At 37.5% G+C, this 17452-nt stretch overlaps 1 protein-coding gene across 1 annotated transcript in view; it reads left to right on the top strand.

Moving 5' to 3' along the window:
* LOC136692860 (protocadherin-9) overlaps positions 1–17250 on the top strand; it is a 403319-nt gene extending 386069 nt beyond the window's left edge. The window contains exon 5 of the mRNA XM_066666571.1: positions 14625–17250. Within this exon, the coding sequence (XP_066522668.1) occupies positions 14625–15001 (377 nt within the window). The 3' untranslated portion in view covers positions 15002–17250. The remainder of the gene's footprint in view (positions 1–14624) is intronic.
* The last annotated feature ends 202 nt before the right edge of the window (positions 17251–17452 follow it).

Genomic DNA, 17452 nt, shown 5'->3' with positions numbered 1-17452 from the left:
TATTTGACATATATGCACAGCTCTTTATGATTGGAAATTGTCCTTAAATATTTATTTTACCAAAGTTTTATCCCTGTTAAATCATCTTTGTAGTCATAGATCGAGCTGTGCATTCTGACAAATGATGATATCACATTGCTGAGCAAGGAAAACACAAAATAGTTCGGAAAAAATGTTACATGCAGCGCTTTTATGTGGCAGCATTGGTTGCACAGTCAATTAGTTAATACTTCTATCATTCGATTTTTTACGTTTTTTGTGTTTCATGGATCACAGAGGTGACCTCAAATTCATTTGTTTATTCGCTCATATTCTGTAACCGCTTTTTCAGTTCAGGGTCATGGTGGGTCTGGAGCCTACCTGGAATCACTGGGCACAAGGCAGGAACACACCCTGAAGGTGGTGCTAGGCCTTCACAGCGCGAGTGCCCTCAAAATGAGCTGATGAAATATAACCAATAAGTACAGGTTTGGAGGTTGATGAAGGTTCTTCTTATTACCCACGCTCTTTTGTCCTCAATGTCCTCATTGTTTCTGGATCTAGCTAACATCAGTCAGAATAACTTATTTATGATGGGAGAAAAATGTCCTATTCATAAATATTGTCCTTAACAGTGTGGTCTTGGAAAAGTGTCCTAAACAAAAAAGTCCATCCTCAGCGACACATCCATAACAGTGTATTCTTGGAAAAGCATTTTTAATGTGTCCTTGGAAAGGTGACCATAACCATACAACCTTAAAAATGTGCCCTTGGAAAAAGTGTCCTTAACAGCACGTCTTGCACATGTCCTTCTTATGACATCCTTAACAACATGTCTTAAACAATGTATGCTTGGAAAAGCATTTCTAACATCACGTCTAACAATCCTTAACAATTTGCCCTTGGAAAAGTGTCCCTAATATGTCCTTGGAAAGATGTCCTCAACAAATCAACAGATCAATGACAGACTGTGTCATTATCATCCAGAAATGAAAGATAAGACTGTTTGGCACAAAGGGACAAAATCTGACATATAAGAAACATAAACATGAGAAACATGTACATATAGGGCCTGTCTGTCAGGCCACAGATTCCCATCGACATCATATTGTCCTTCCCTTGCAATGCAGCTTGAAAAGAATCTTTTCGTATGTCTTATCCTGCCTCTACAGGCATCATCTGTGATGACCTCATATGCTGCATCCATAGCAGCCAGCAGGGCCACCTGAGTACATGGCTGGCTCCTTACTTATTTCAGAGTGTTGACCCTGGTTATTTCCTTGTTCTTACATTGTCAGAAATTGTAACACTGTGTTTTGCCCTTTCTGTAAATGCTGAGGCAATTGAAGGTTCGTGAGATGTACCATCCGAGCTATTTTAGAAAACCGGTCAGTCATTGGTTGATCGAAAGCTTCCAACACTCCACTTATCAGTCAAAGTCCTGATTCACCTTCTTCACAGCTCACATGTTAAACTGTTTAACAGAGAACCAGCCTAATACATTCTGATCTGATTTGATAAAAGCAGCTGATAATCTAAGAAAATGCAGACTGCTGTACAAAATCATCTGCATGATTAAACAAAGCATGTGCTGTTTGTCCAAAATGAATGAGTAACGTTTTTTGAGGTGCACAAGTAACTAGATGATACGGAGTTTGTAAAACAAGTAATTTTAAGAAATTCAATTCTGATCTGAGAAATGCCCCAAAGCGACTGATGAAAATTGTAATACCACCTTCATTTAAGATATACGTTATTCTGTTATTCATCTGATATTCTGAATATACTGAATATCTGTTTTTCAAAAACTCATAGAAAATTGCTGCATATAAGTATGCAACAGTTTATAGACAAACTACAACACTGCAGTATAAAGGTAAAGCTGTTAGCCCTGTTGAGTACTGCTTGTAAACAATATGATACAAAAATAAAAGTAATAATACAAATAACTAAATAATATATAGATGTTATAAAGCTCCTATTTTGGTGCTGTTTCAGACAGTCTGGCAAAATGATCCTTTCAGATACAGAGCACATTCACATGTAGAAGTGGCCGTTCAAATGAAGGAAATGTATTCATGCTCCATGTTTTTGGGGGTGAAATTGTATTCTTTGGTGAAAGAAGGGCTTTTTTTTCTCGCTCTCTCTCTTTTCCTCTTTTCCTCACTCTCCTACCGTTGGCCATCCCAAATTGAAAATCCTCTCAAATTCACCGTAAAGTTACTGCGGTTGGAAAGCTCTCCCACACATAATACACTGTTACAAGGGGAAGTGTAGGGCAAGTTCACACACACACACACACACTGCCTTCTTTTCTCCTTCTCTTACTTCTTTTCTCATCTATCTCTATCTCTCTCTCTTCCCTGCTCACCCCTTATTCTTTTTTATTTCTTCTTCACTGTCATTCTCCTTCTCTTTCTTAGTTTTTTTTTTTCTTCTTTCTTATTCTTTCGCTCATTCCTATTCTCTTTCTCACTCCTTTTTTTTATTTATTTCTCTTGCTTTTCTTCTCTGTCTCCTCTGCCTGCGTTCTTCTCTCCTCCCTTCTCTTTTTCCCTATTTCAACATTTTCCTCATTTCTTCTCTCCCGTCATCTCTCTTCATCTCTCTCCATCACCTTTTTCATTTTTCTCTTTCTTCTTTCTCCTCCTCCTCCTCTTTTTTCTCTTTCTCACTGGTTTTTCCTTTCTTTTTATCTTCTCACTTTTCTTGCCTCATCAGTCTCCTTTTTTGTTTCTCCTCCCTTCTTTTTCTCAAATTTTCTTCATTTTTCTTCTGTCTTTTCTGTCCACTCACTTCTTTGTCCTTACTTCTCTCTTCTCCTATTTCAACATTTTCCTCCTATGTTCTAATTCTCCATCTCTTTTAATCTCTCTCTCACTCTCTCTCTCTCTCTCTCTCTCTCATCCACCACCATCTCTCTTTCTGATCTCATTTGTAAAATTCATTTTCCTGTCACCGTGATTCAGCCTCTAATTCATCCCCCATGATTCCCGGTGTCAGTCCCATAATGCCATGCTCCGTTCCGTTCCTGCAGCCCATTATCAGGACTGATAGGGACTCGGCCATGACCGGGGAAGGGGGTGTGGGGGAGGGTAATCATCCTCATCCTCATTCCGAGCAATCAGAAAACTCTGCTCCAGCTTTCTTTTAACTTTCACTTTGAGATGAAGTGGGGGAGGTGGAGGGGGAGGGGTAGGGCTGTAGGGGCAAAAAGCCACATTATTACTAAAGCAGAGAAAAGTATAACAGTGAAAGCTGTTCAACCACATCTGTGGCATTAAAAAACCTTGAAGGTCTGATGGACATATAAACCCCAAACCATGTTTCCTCAAATGCTTTTAAAGATTATTTCTTTGGTAAACCCTGTAGGACCAGGAACATTGAAAAACACGTGTCTGCGTCTGGTAAAACATTTATTTCTATAGGCCCATTGGAATGGTGTAAACCACATCATGCCCATATTAAGAATTATATTAAGAATCTAAGCTTAAATTCTTTTAATGGAATCTTCGAATGCACTGTTAACAAACGTCTGTGCAATCAGAAACACTGCTTCCTCAAATGTTCTGAATCTCTGAAATACAAGCTCATAGGGTCTGGTAGAGTTTGCTGGTAGTACAGTTTGAGTAGTTGGTGTTTTGTAGTAGTGCTGAAGTGGAATAGTTGGAAAACTCTTTAACATCACGTAACAATAACTAAATAAATACATAAGTATTTTTAGTATTATAAGTAATTTATTAAAATGTTTACATTAAACGTGGCATGAAACATAATAGAGGTCACATTTTATGATATTGTGTGAAGCACAGAAATTTTACCCATGTATCAAAATTACTCTCAAAGATTTCTAAGCAGGGGATGTACTGTATATATTGCACCCATATGAATGACCTCCTACAAATTTCAGAAATTTCATCCAAGAGGTTTGTATGAAAAGCTTTGCCTTCAACGATGGTCCAGCAAACTAGGCTAATTAGGTATAATCATTTTTGCCATGAATTTACATTAATAATCCAGAAAAGGAGAGCAAAGCTGAAAAGATAATAAACATAAAAGAAAAGGAAAAAAAACTGCCACCAAAAAAAAAAAACAGAATGGCAAAATAAAGAGAAGATAAGAACAGAAAACATAGGAAAAACCACAAAGGAAGAAAAAGCATAGAAGCAGAAATCTAACTTAGACTGCTCTATCCCATGTTTGCTTGAAAGGAAGAATAAGAAGGAATGACTTCTGCTGCTGGACAGAGAATGTCCTTCTTTTAGTTCAGTCTGTCTTAGAAATGAGGGAAATGATGAATGACAAAATAGGGTGTATAAATGAGCGTTGATGAATGTGAGATAAAGCTGTAGGGGTTAATACAGTTCATGACTTACTGTAACTCCATTTAGGAATTGAGTCTATTCCATGTGAGCTGGATATTCAGAGCTGTTTACAAAAGGATGAGTATGATTAAGAAAGAAAGAAAAAGTGTGGAATGAGAGAGAGAGAGAAATGGCAGAGGAGAAGATAGATACAGAAAAAACAGGGAACGACTGCAGAGAGAAAAGGGCAGAAACAATGAGAAAAAAGAGGAGGTAGAGAGAGAAAAATGAAAAAGATGAGTAACAGAACAGATGGGAGGATAAAAAAAGGTAGGGAGAAACAGAAAGAGAAAAAAATGAGACGAGAGAAAGTGCTAGAAAGAAAGAAAAAAGCGGGGAGGAGGGATGTAGAAATGATATAGAAAAGAGGGAAAGAAGATAGGCTGAACAAATGGGAGGGGGAATGAGAGAGAGAAAGAAAAAAGAAAAAGAAAACAAAACACAACACAAAAAAGATGAACAAGAGAACAAATGGGAGGTGAAAATGAGAGAAAGTCAGGTAGAGAGAGAGAGAGGGGGGAGAGAATAATAATAAAGCAGTCTATTCAGCAGCAGAATTAGGCTCGGTCCTGATGAGAAATGAGGGATTGTGGGATATTGGAGGACTAAATGGTGTGTATTATTAGTCAGATCACGAGGGAGAAATGAGGCGGCTGAGTAGAGAACAGATTAACCACAACAATTCAACAACTCCATCATCAGAACCATGCATTAGGTAGTGGTCCTGAACAACACGAATTGACTGAAGTGTGGAGGCCTTTATCTTACCTTCTGGATCATGGGCAATTCATTCAGAGCCTCTATTGCAATAACGATTTTAACAAACACTCATCAACCTGTACTCATCACTTCCCCCAGGGGAACTCCCTGATGCCACCTTAAAGACTCCTCCATTACTGTTTTAACACAAATAAAGTGTACTAGAGGGGCGAGGGATTGAGTCGACACGAATACAGACTTCAGCAGCGGAAAGTTAATGCATTTCCCTCAGCAATATATATATATATATAATTATATATATATATATATATATATATATATATATAATATATTATATATATATATAATATATTATATATATATATAATTTTGAAAATTATAAAAATTTCTTCACCATTTGCTAGCTCTTCTCTCTTCAGCACTGGAAACCAGTCTAATGTGTTTATGAAGCCCCACTGTCAGTAAACGAGTAAATTACAAAGTGGCTTGGTCAGACAGATATGCTAGGTTTCCTCTGTCTGCTCATGGCCAAAACCAGTAAAGAGCCCTTCAAAGGCTGAAAATCATAAAAAGAGATTAGGATATTGCTTTATTCATGCTCGATATGTGGCTAATACTGACTTATTTTTGCTGTTTCAGATTATTTAAGTAGGAACCCACTCTAAATTCTCGAGATTTAACTGCATGAAAGTACTGAAAGACTGAAAGTGCTACAACTTAAATAACTTATGGACACATTAAATTTCAGCCACGTGCAAACACTGGTTGTTTTTTTCCCCCACAAACATACCGTTCCAACAAGATGTTCCAACAAGAACTTCCCCAAAACCATATATGTTTCCTTTAATACCACTCAGATGAGTTGGAGTTTTTGTTCGACAACTAATCATCGAACATCTGAACCTAATCTCACTTATGATTTCTTGGCTATTAAATCCTGACAGCAACATTGAAAAATCTAGTGTGAAGTCTTCCCAGAAGAACAGAAGCTGTTACTACAGCAAATGAAGGACAAACTACACCTTTACCCATGATTCCTTGATTACAACTTGACACAGTTCAAAGCAAGTGTGTGAAGATTCAAGTGAGCAGTTTACACAATGCTAATTTACTAGATTTAGATTTCCATTACTTGTTACCCTTGTAGCTAATCAGGTAAAAATTGGGGAAAAAAAAGATAACAGTATAGATCATAGTGGTGAATTTGAAGCATTTAACACAGGACCCATTTCTTTCTGACATGGGAAATAGCTCATGGAGTTTGTGGAGGAATATCTATTTGTCAAAGTATGTGTAATATATGGAAGTAATTTCAGTAGAAAAAGCCTGCAGATAAAAATACACATTGCTGAATACTTTGACTTTGCAAATATATATATATATATATATATTTTTTTTTTTTGTGTTCCCTGAGAGAAACTGATCTTTCATTTCAGGTGACATACCTAGAGTCTTACTGGCCTGACAGTGTCTTGTGTCCATGCTGCTTTGACATTCTTTCCAGACATTGCCTTCTGACATATTTTTGAAAATGTAGAGAATTTACAGACTTTTAATTTTTTTATTTTTTTTTTAGCCCAAGCTTATTCAATACAATTATATAACCCTAAAAACGAAATAACGATCCTTCTGATTCAGTTCACACAGTTGACTAACTGCATTTGTCAGAAGGGTACAATGGTGTCCAATTAGATCTCTGTGGGGGTTTCTGCCACCCAGAGCCCTCTCCCCCTATAGTGTATATGCTGCTGTATCTGTTGCGGCTGACAGACACCTGCCAATCACAGGAGATTTCAGTTTCATGAAACGTATTTGGTCCTATCATATCTGTGTGTATAAGCTGTGTTAGCATGGACAAAGCGTAACGTTTAAAAAAAAACCATGTCCACTCTTGCTATCACTCATTATTATGATGAATATATGACAATTTGAAGATATGAATATGCTGAGGTCTTTGTATTATTATATTAGTCAGGCTCCAGCAATATTAGCCCATGCCAGAGATTCACTGAGTGCTGTTTTATTGGAAATATATTTTAGGTTAAACTGCACAATATTTGATTATGGCATTTTGAAACAGTGATACAAAAACACAGAATGTAATTTTACATTTGCTTGGCAGTATATTTTAATTCAATATGCAGTCAATCGCTCCATTGATCTGGACTCACTACAATTTGGAAACCTCGCCCCGTATTGAAAAGATTCTTTGTTAGTTTTTTTTTTTAATGTTTATTACCCACTGAGCTCCCAAAATTTCTGAATACATTTAGCATTAGATTTGAATATATTTTATCTGCCGGTTTGGACCATGCAGTCAGAAGCAGAGAGCTAAACTCAATTATGTAAAAGATGGTATTCATTGAATCATCTTTTACAACCACGTGTGTAACATCCTGATCAGGTTTGTGGTGTATCCAGAAGATACTCAGAATCAATGGGCACAAGGCAGGAACACACATGCCAATCCACTGCAGGGTATCACACACTGCATGTGTTTTTGCACCGTGGGAGGAAACTGCAGCACCCAGAGGAAACCCACACAGGCACAGGGAGAACACACCAAACTATTCTCAGTCACCCAAGGCCAAGATTGAACTGAGGAGCTGTGTGACAGAGACAATACATGTTGCAACATCTTGCCACCTGTAAGATATCTGAACTAGTGAACTAATCTAATATATACAATGTCAAATATTTATCATGTAAAATATTATTTTTAAAAAATCTTCTATTTCTAAACATTTTTACACGTAAAACATCTTATCAAACTATTTACACCAATCGGCCATAACGTAATGTCTACCTCCTTGTTTCTACACTTTGCTGCTCTGCACACTTTGTTTTCCCCCTTTCACCCTGTTCTTAAATGGTCAGGACCCCCACAGAGCAGGTATGGTTTGGGTGGTGGAGCCTTCTCAGTGCTGCAGTGACACTGATGTTTTGGTGGTGTGGTAGTGTGCATTGTTCTGGTACGAGTGGATCAGACACAGCAGTGCAGCTGGAGTTTTCACTATATGTAAAGTCATAGAGAGTAACTCATCCATTGCATCTTTTAGTCTTTCATCAATTGTAAATAGACATTGCCCATTGGACGCTGTTGGCTGAATAGTTTAGGTTGGTAGAATATTCTCAGTCCAGCAGTGCCACTAAGCATTTAAACAACTCCAGCAGCACTGCTAGTTTTGATCTACTCATACCATCACAACACAAATTAACATCACCACCACCATGTTAGCATCATTGCAGCCAACACCCAAATCAAACCTGCTCCGTGGGTCCTGACTAGAGATACATGAATACCAATACGATACTGGTATCGAATACTTGCCCAATACGTGTCTATTTACTCATACTCATAATCACAAATGAGGCACCAGTATGAGCATCCGATACCTTGTGCCTAGTGCATGTTGCTGTGCTTATGAGCAGACAACTCAAAATGTCGGCAATTTAGGACTATTTCACAATCGGTGAGGGCAATCCAAGCAAAGCGAACTGCAGGGAGAACCGGAGAGAAGCAGTGAGTATGCCGCAATATTTTGACTGTCCTCAAACAAGGTGGCTTTTTGTTCACTCCAAGTGTATTTTCCTCCCGGCAAATGTTTTCCCATTTGCAAGAGCACTGTTAATTTTTCCTCACATTAAATTATTTTCTCAGATTGCGAATTTTGAATTGGATCCAACGCCATAGATCAGGCTGCTGCTCTTACATAAACACAGCCAATAAACAAACATCCCAAGTGCAGAAATTCACAGCCTTTATCGTATAACAGTTATACCAAAGATGCATATCAAGAGCTTGTTGCATCTCAGTTATCTAATTTATAGATTGATATTTTATTGATCTAATTATTGATGGTGCTAAATAAAAGATGGACAGTTCCAGAAATTAACAATAACATTTTTAATTAAACAAAAATATTCTAATTAATAACTACACTATTAAACACTATTGGTATTGGCAAGTACAAAAATACACATACCACATGCTCGTGGTATTTATGCATCCCTAGTCCTGACCATTGAAGAACAGCATGAAAGGAGGAAAACAATGTATACAGAGCAACAGATGGACTAAAGTCTGTATTTGTTGAACAAGTGTTCCTGTATAGTCAGAGGAGCTGAGAAAATGGACAATGAGTGTAAGGATGTTGTTAAGGATATGCTGTGTGCTCTTACAATAGAATCTCAACAGCCATAATGAGACTTTTTAGATGTATTGGTTACATTTAAGATGAAAAGTTATAAAAAAAAATATTTCAGTTCATGATTTATATAAAGCTATGAATGAATTGCTTTAATGCACCTATATCTCCTCTTTTTTAAGTGAAAGTATTTGTAAAATGGCATTTCATCAAGTTTTAAACCATAACAATTTTACAAAAATGAATGCATTTACATGCACATTCATATTCAGCCTACAGCAGTTTAGATTTTCACATTAATATTAATGTTATAATGAACATTTCAGCCTGGACTGCTCTCTGAATGAGGTGCCATACCTGGCAAACAGTTAAACAGAGACCATTTACATACATCTGTCTTAAAGGCACAGTAACAAAGGATTATGAGAGGTTGGATTGTTTTGGATACAAATGCCCTCGGGGAAAAAAATTAAATAAAGCACATGAAAAGATGCAGAATCTGGGCCAAATTTTCAAACACATATACACAAGAAATTTGATCATAGCTGCAATGATCTGATTGAGCTCAGCTATCTATGTTGTATCTATGTTAGCTAAGTTGGAGAGGTCAGGAACTGATGATGTCACTCCAACTCATCTTGAATCTCCATCAGTCACAAAGCTGGGGCTGTTTTTTTTCACCCCTCTTGCTGATTAGTAGCACTGGGTATAGTGACCTTAACCTCACATACGGATGAATCCAGATCATCGAGTTCTGTTGGCAGTGCTTTTTGATCCTTGTTGCTGAACATCTGTGTCAGCAATGCTTAAAGTACATGTACATGTGGAACTGATGAACACATTCAATCAATTATATTGAATGCATCATAATATTTCTGGGTAGATTTGTTTTTTTCTTTTCAGTGCAGACATCAAGTTGCTTTTCTGATGGAAAGCCAAGACAATTCAGGTTTGTGTTTATGCTCGAGCTGGCTGGGAGACGCTGCTGTTTTGAGCGTGCGCTGAAGCGTGCTGGTTTGTATGGATTTGGCAGAGATGCTGCAGAAGGCCGTCCAGAGCAGCAAAGCAAGGAAAGCAGTGGTGCTCTCTACCTCTCTCTCTTTCTCTCTCTCTCTCGCTCTTTCTCTGTGTTATCAGCCACAGCCTGTCGACCCCTTTAGCAGAAAGACCTAAACCTGCACCTGCTGAAAGATTACACACAACACACACTGTGGGACTGCAGTGTTAAAATACAGAGGCATCAATCTGGGACTTATATAAAAAGCCCTGTGCTTTTTTTTTTAAAAGAGAAGTGTGTATATATATATATATATATATATATATATATATATATATATATATATATATATATATGTATATGTGTGTGTGTGTGTGTGTGTGTGTGTGTGTGTGTGTGTAAACACTAAACACACAAACATGTCTGGTGTACAACATTGATTTCATTTCCTTGTGCAAGTGCTACGGGGTGAAATTGACTGAAATAATGTAATAATTGAAGATTTGAGATAATGAGAATAATGTGATGGTAACATTATAAAGCTAGAAGCTACAAAGCTATGAGAACACTGTAGACTGAGTTAGCCCATAGTAGACACTGTTGTCTTTAAGAATATTTAATGAATTGTGAAAATAAACTTTTGACAATTTTCAACAAATACAGTGAATCTCCTTAGAAATGTTTAGTTTGCATCTTTAGTTTTGTGCTTGTGTTAATGGGCTAATTTAGCTAACAATAAGCCAGAAGCTACGAGGCTTATGTAGCCTGAATTAGTTTGTCTTTTAACAATGATACCTTAAAAATAGTAATAATAATGTATTAGCCAAACTCTTTCCTCATTCTCCAAATACAGCCAATCAGTCAAGAGACAAATTTGATCAAGAGTTTTGATTTAGACCAAATCTGCACGTCCAGTTGATTACTTCACACACATTACGCTGTGCAACATAGCTTTTTCAATGTTGATATACCACCATACACCACATACTACTACAAATCCTTTAACAATATGTAGTGGCCCTGTGGTCTAAGTATCGGTCCTATCAACAGAAGATCACTTGTTTGGTCCCCTGTGATGCCTCAAACATCCCCATCAGCCAGCATAGCAGATCAAGAAAAATAGTGAGCTCCTCCAAGTGTGTGGAGCTGTCAAATGGCATAGTATGTGAAAAGTTGGCTTCACATGTCTCAGAGAAAGCATTTGCTTGCCATCATCCTCCCAGAGTGATGAGGCTGTGAGGTTAGGAGAGTCCTAACTAATGGTTGGAATTGGGGATGTTTAAATTAAAAAAAATAAAAAATTTAATTAAAATATGAACAGTGTAAAGCAAGTGTGTGATGGTATAGACATCAATTGGCACAAAATATCTGGTAATTATAATAACAGTGTTGCTTATTTATTAGCTCCATTCTACTATATTAATATAGCTCCAGTGCAAAACCAAAACACTTTAGACACCAAACATGCCTTTGCTGCACTACATTCAGTGTAAGGGGAAAAGAACCAATCTGATTATTCTATTTGGACTTTCCTCTTTAATATGTGGCTGAACCTAGTAGCCTAACCCCTGTGTCCCTAATACTAAAGAACAGAGCTTTTGCATGTCAAGGGAAATGCCCTCACTTTTGATGTGTTAATGCGAACGTACCCTGGCTCTTTATGAAGCAATATGCTGGTCTCTGTGAAGTCTCTGTTGTTTTCTCTGAACATAAATTAACACTTGCTGGCTGGGGCTGGCCATGAATAATACATGATCCTGCAATAACTCACTCTAATGAAGCAACACTGTTTTACACAATTAGGTTTTGTTGAAGCAAAAACTTGAGTGGCTGCATTTTTTATTTGAGCAGATCAGTTGTCTGAAGTGAATGAATGAATAAATGTAGAATGAAAGTGAAGAAGAAACAGCGCACAGCAGAATCGCATGACGGGGCAGGTGGGAAACTTGTGAAGGTGTTTAATCGTAAAGCACGTCAACAGGTGGTCTGTTTTTCTAGTAACACAAAATAGGTTTTGTTTGTGTTCATACATATATTATTCCAGTGAACCAGCTTCCTGCATAGTATCTATTACCTCAGACCAATACTGGTCTGGTATTTGCATTGTTTTCACAGTGGAATGTGAAAAATCAATGGTTACCTCTCTTATAAATTTAAAACAATGGCTAAGCCAGGAATTAAATTAGTCCCAGTGTACTTCAACAGCCAGTTTATGCTCCTTTGTGAATTTGACTCCACATTTGATCCACCCAGTCATTAATACACGCACACACATTTCAAAAGACATTACAATATCTATACCTGCATCCCAAATCCAAGGCTGTAATCGTGGTAGTCTGTATTCTTTGGTCATTTTGCCTTGGAACCCTGTTCCAGCATGAAGCAAACTGCAAATACACCCAGGAAATGCAGCCTAGAGATTTCTAAGGATGTGACGGATATATCTGTGCATATATAACACCAGGATGAAGCATAAAAAATCATTGTAATACTTCACTGATCTTTAATAGGGAGGATAGAGCCACTGTCATTGCTACTCTAAACAGCTCATCCATTTTCTTAATAACGTAAACATTTTTGCCAATACAAGAGAGGCACAAAGCAGAACATTAGGAACCAGTGAGGTACTAAGAGGAGTTCTGGGAGGACAATATTACTGATGATATCCTAGCTTGGATGCATCCATGACTTTGGGACACAGCTGAAATATATGCTTCAGTGTTTGTACTCATTCATTGCCTTTTCATTTCCTCACATTTTCCAAGCTTCCATACTCTAGTGTATTGTCTCTCTTTTTGGATTATGGACTTGTCTGGTTTACTGCTGCCTGCCTGTGTGCTCACCTCTGCCAGTGATGACTATGTCCCAAAATGCCCCAAATAAAGCTTCTCTGTGCAGGGTCCAGTGCAACAGTATATAGCCTCAAGCTATATCAATAAAGTCAAGCGACTCTGTGATACTGACGGATAGAGACAAATAGAGGTGAGAAAAGGTCCAACAAATGTTAGGGGATGATTCAGTCACAGATGTTTGCAGTAGCTGAGAGGCAGGATGAGATGACACACGCGCGCGCACACATACACACACACACACACACACACACACACACACACACACAATACATTTGATTTGTCGTACAGGTTCCTTATGGATGCTTTAAAGCTATAGTTCTGTATAGACCTGTGAACAAAGAAATAGCTTATCGTGGTCCAAAGAAAAACGTGTATCTTCGTGTTTGTTGATTTTTACTTTACTACATCATTTGAACACAGCAGCTGTCCTTCCAGTTATGTGAAAATAAGAGGATGATTGAGCCAAAAATAATGCTTTCAAATTACTTTAAATCTTTTTACATTGACTTCTAGTGAAATTTTTGAAGATGTTTTTTCCTTCATATTCATATTTTTCTTCCTGGTGATATGAAATCTAAGGCGCTGTGTAAACTGAACAGAATGCAGTTATACTCTATATTTAATTGAAAATAGTTGAAAGACCATATTTCAGAGGTTAAAACTTAGAATTGTTATAATGGTATATTATTATTATTATTTAATAAAGATATATGTCCATATTTAATACAAGGCAAGCAACACATTGCCTGTTGTCATGTTTCACAGAATGAAATTTTATGCAAAATGGGATTAGTAACAAAAATGTAAAAATTCTCAGCAAAGTACAAATCTATCAAAACTGCACTTCAGCCTGTGTGCCGTGTAACTGGCTAAAAGTGATTTAAAAAGTACCCACATCTGATACAGTACAGAAGCTTGATTTACTGAGAATGTGTAACATTCAGATGCTACACTCTTAAAAGTGATAGTTCTACAAGGGTTCTTTATTCAAGGAAATAGTTCTAAATAGAACACTGAATACTTAAAGAACATTTTGCATGATGGAGAATGTGGTTTAGAAGGTTCTATATAGCAGCCTGTACAGAAAGGTTCTGTATGGCACCAACAAGATTTCTTCTGTTGTTACGATGTTAAGCTTGTTACAATAGAAGAACCATTTGGTGCCATATAGAACCCTTTTCTAAAAGATGCTATTCAGAACTATATATAGCAGGTTCTCTATCAGTCTGAAGATCACATTTATGATGCCAAGGGCCCTTTAATCATGCAAATGGCCCTTCAAATGTCCAGAGTTCTATATAGAACCAGTATCTTTAATAAAGTACTCTCGTCGAACTATCATTTTTAAGTGTGTACATTTTTTTCCATTAGTTTGGTTTGGCCCATGTTTGTAATGCCTGTCTAACCTCACAACAGTGGGTAGCAGAGATAGAGGAGCATGGATAGCCGGGTAGATCACTGTTAGTGTGTGTTCAGCATTTCTCAGTCTCTCAAGCTCAGGCTTTGTGCCCTGCTGACCTGTGTTAGCCTCCTCTGAGTCCTGGTTCTGTTTGTGTTTCCACAGACGGGCCGCTGGGTCCTCGGGGGCTGGTGGAGGCGACGGAGATGTGCACACAGGAGTGTTTGGTGCTGGGTCACTCTGATAACTGCTGGATGCCACCTGGGCTGACCTCTTACCCCTCTCCCAAATCGCCTGTGTCCTCCTACAGTAGCCAGAAGGAGTGGACCAAAGACAAACTGCTGAACGGCCACACGCTGAGCCGTGGCTGGAAAGGCGAGCGCGGCAGTCAGGAGCAGTTCGGGGACAGAAAGACCTACGGCAGCTCCGAGGGACATTTTGGGCCCAATGGAAGTGGTCACATGGCTGATATTCCTCTGGCCAGCCTGAAATCCTACCAGACCGCCACTGGCCAAGAAAGCCCAAAGGAACAGCAGCTTTAAGAGTTGGCTTCTACAGTTTTTTCCTCTTTAAACCACCCCCAGCAACTGTTCTAATCACTATTACTATTCTTATTATAAAGATTACTATTATTATTATTATTATTATTATTCTTAGACAAGTCTTCTGTTCTTTTGATTCCATCTCTTTCTTCTTTTATTCTTCCCAATGCTTTCCTGATTATTCTTATTGTTCTTCTTCTTCTTATCTTTATTCTTAGAAGATTGATGCTATACCGCTATGTGATTAGTAAAAACATGTACGAAAGTAGACTTCTACACCTACTTAGACTTTTAAGCTCTTATGCAGGACAGTATACAGTATACTATGCGAATAACAACCCCCGAACTTGCACGGAACATCTGAAGAATCTCAAATTCAGAGGAGTCTCATGCCCATCTCGACACGTAGAAAGAAAAAAAACATACAAACAAAAAAAAAACAAAAACATAAAAAAAAAAACTACAAAAAAAAAGGAAAACATGTCTGAAAATTGTTGCAAAATTTCCATATACAAAAAACATGTGTAACTTCACCTAGAACAGAGACTGTAAATGACAAGAGTGAGTGAGTTTGAATGGATTGAGAGATTGAAAAGGAGAGAGAGAGAGAGAGAGAGAGAGAGACAAGGTGGGACTACCCCTATGTATACCAGTTTAAAAAAATGATATTATGGCTGACCCATATACAGTATACAAATATTGTGACGTGGTTGTTATTGAGCTGTTTTGGGACTATATTAATCTACACCATCAGAGAAAATGGAAATACACAGTTGAGAAAGCATTGTGCTAATACACTGTTAGTGGATACCTCGTTTAGTCTGTCATTGTTGCCGTGTTTGTAAATATAACTTAATACTAACCGATTTTATGTACTTGTAATAATCACATGGATAGATCAGTGATCATGGCAGTTGTCTCACATTGTTTATCATAAAGTGGGGTTGGTTTCTTTGGGGATTTTTGTGGAGGGGGACTTCATATTTCCCGTTTGTGTCTTTTTAGAAGGAGATGACTGGAAGAGATCATGCAGAATCACACACACACACACACACACACCCTGCCACTATTTAAATGAAATGAAATGAAAGAAAACCCACCCATTAACACAGAAACACACACACACTCATATGCTGTGAATCACATGCAGTTTCACTTTGCATTTATTCCACAAAACCTGGCAAACCTATTTTATTCTTTTCAAAACTATTTTGTATTATTAATGTAAACGCTCAATTTCTACTTAAACGTGATGTCTTTTTTCCTTCAAAGGGAGAACAACAACAAAAAATGACCTAACACAAAATGTTACAATTCAACAGCAATATATTTGTAAATGGCTAAATGTTTTATTTCAGGAAAGAGTCATTATTGTAATGTTCAATTGAAAATGTGCTTTAAATTGAAAACAGTAACTAGCAACCTCTAAAAAAAGAGACTGTTTTCTTATATCCCTGATTGCCCATTATTTTCCACCTGCAAGAGAAAAGAGTGTATTTTTGGATTTCATGTACTGTGCCTTCATGACGAACAACAACAACAACAACAAAACAATGCATTGTACTTAAAGCCCTGGCCAAATGATCGCTGGCAAAATAGTCCCGAATCTTTAATGCTATTTGACTGCCTCACACAGCTAATGTTTGGCAGATCCCAATCCACAAGATCATCCCAGGGGGAAGAAAAAAAAAAAAAAAACAACCAAACCGACAGAAACAAACTAAAATGAGGGGAGGGAGAAGAAAAAAATAAAAACAAACAAAAAACAAAACAAAAAAACAACTAACACATGGTCACAGAAGCATGTGCACAAAAATTATTGTTTTGGTTTTTTTGTATTAATTTGTGTTCTTTTTCTCTCATTTTGACTCCTCCTTTTCTCCTCCTCTTCATATGGCATGGCAGCCACCAACAGGACAGCATGCTAACAGATGAGAAATAGCTTTAAAGAGACTTGATTCTTTCTTACCATGTTTTCATTCCCTTTAGGAGGATTAATTTGTACATGCTGAAAGTGTTCCTTTTGTATAGCACTCCCATGTTTTATGTCACTATATGAAAAAAAAATCAAACCAACCAAACAAACAAAAAAAAAACAACAAAGAAAAAAAGACAGAGGGATGATGTGAGTTGCTTTCGGCCATGTGTTTGTCGGTTGTAGGGATGTTTGCCATCATAGATATTTAAACAGTTACTCCTTGTTACTGCTCTACAGGTATACAGCTATTGCAATAAATGTTTTAAATTCATGCTTGTCTGGGCTGTGTCCATTTCCTCAAAACAGTCTCGTGTCCTCACTCAATTACTTTGTGCTTCTTTCCTGTGATATATTTAACAATAGGTGCATTTGTTCAAGATGTTTGATATTTCACTATAAAAGTGTAGTGGTCTTTGGTTTTCCCTTTTATCCAAGGCCATGAAATGTCCCGTGTGTCCGAAGCTGTCAATGTT

This window comes from Hoplias malabaricus, chromosome 3, assembly GCF_029633855.1.
Source record: "Hoplias malabaricus isolate fHopMal1 chromosome 3, fHopMal1.hap1, whole genome shotgun sequence".
In the NCBI taxonomy this organism is placed as follows: Eukaryota; Metazoa; Chordata; class Actinopteri; order Characiformes; family Erythrinidae; genus Hoplias; species Hoplias malabaricus.
This window is presented reverse-complemented; position numbering and strand designations above follow the sequence as displayed.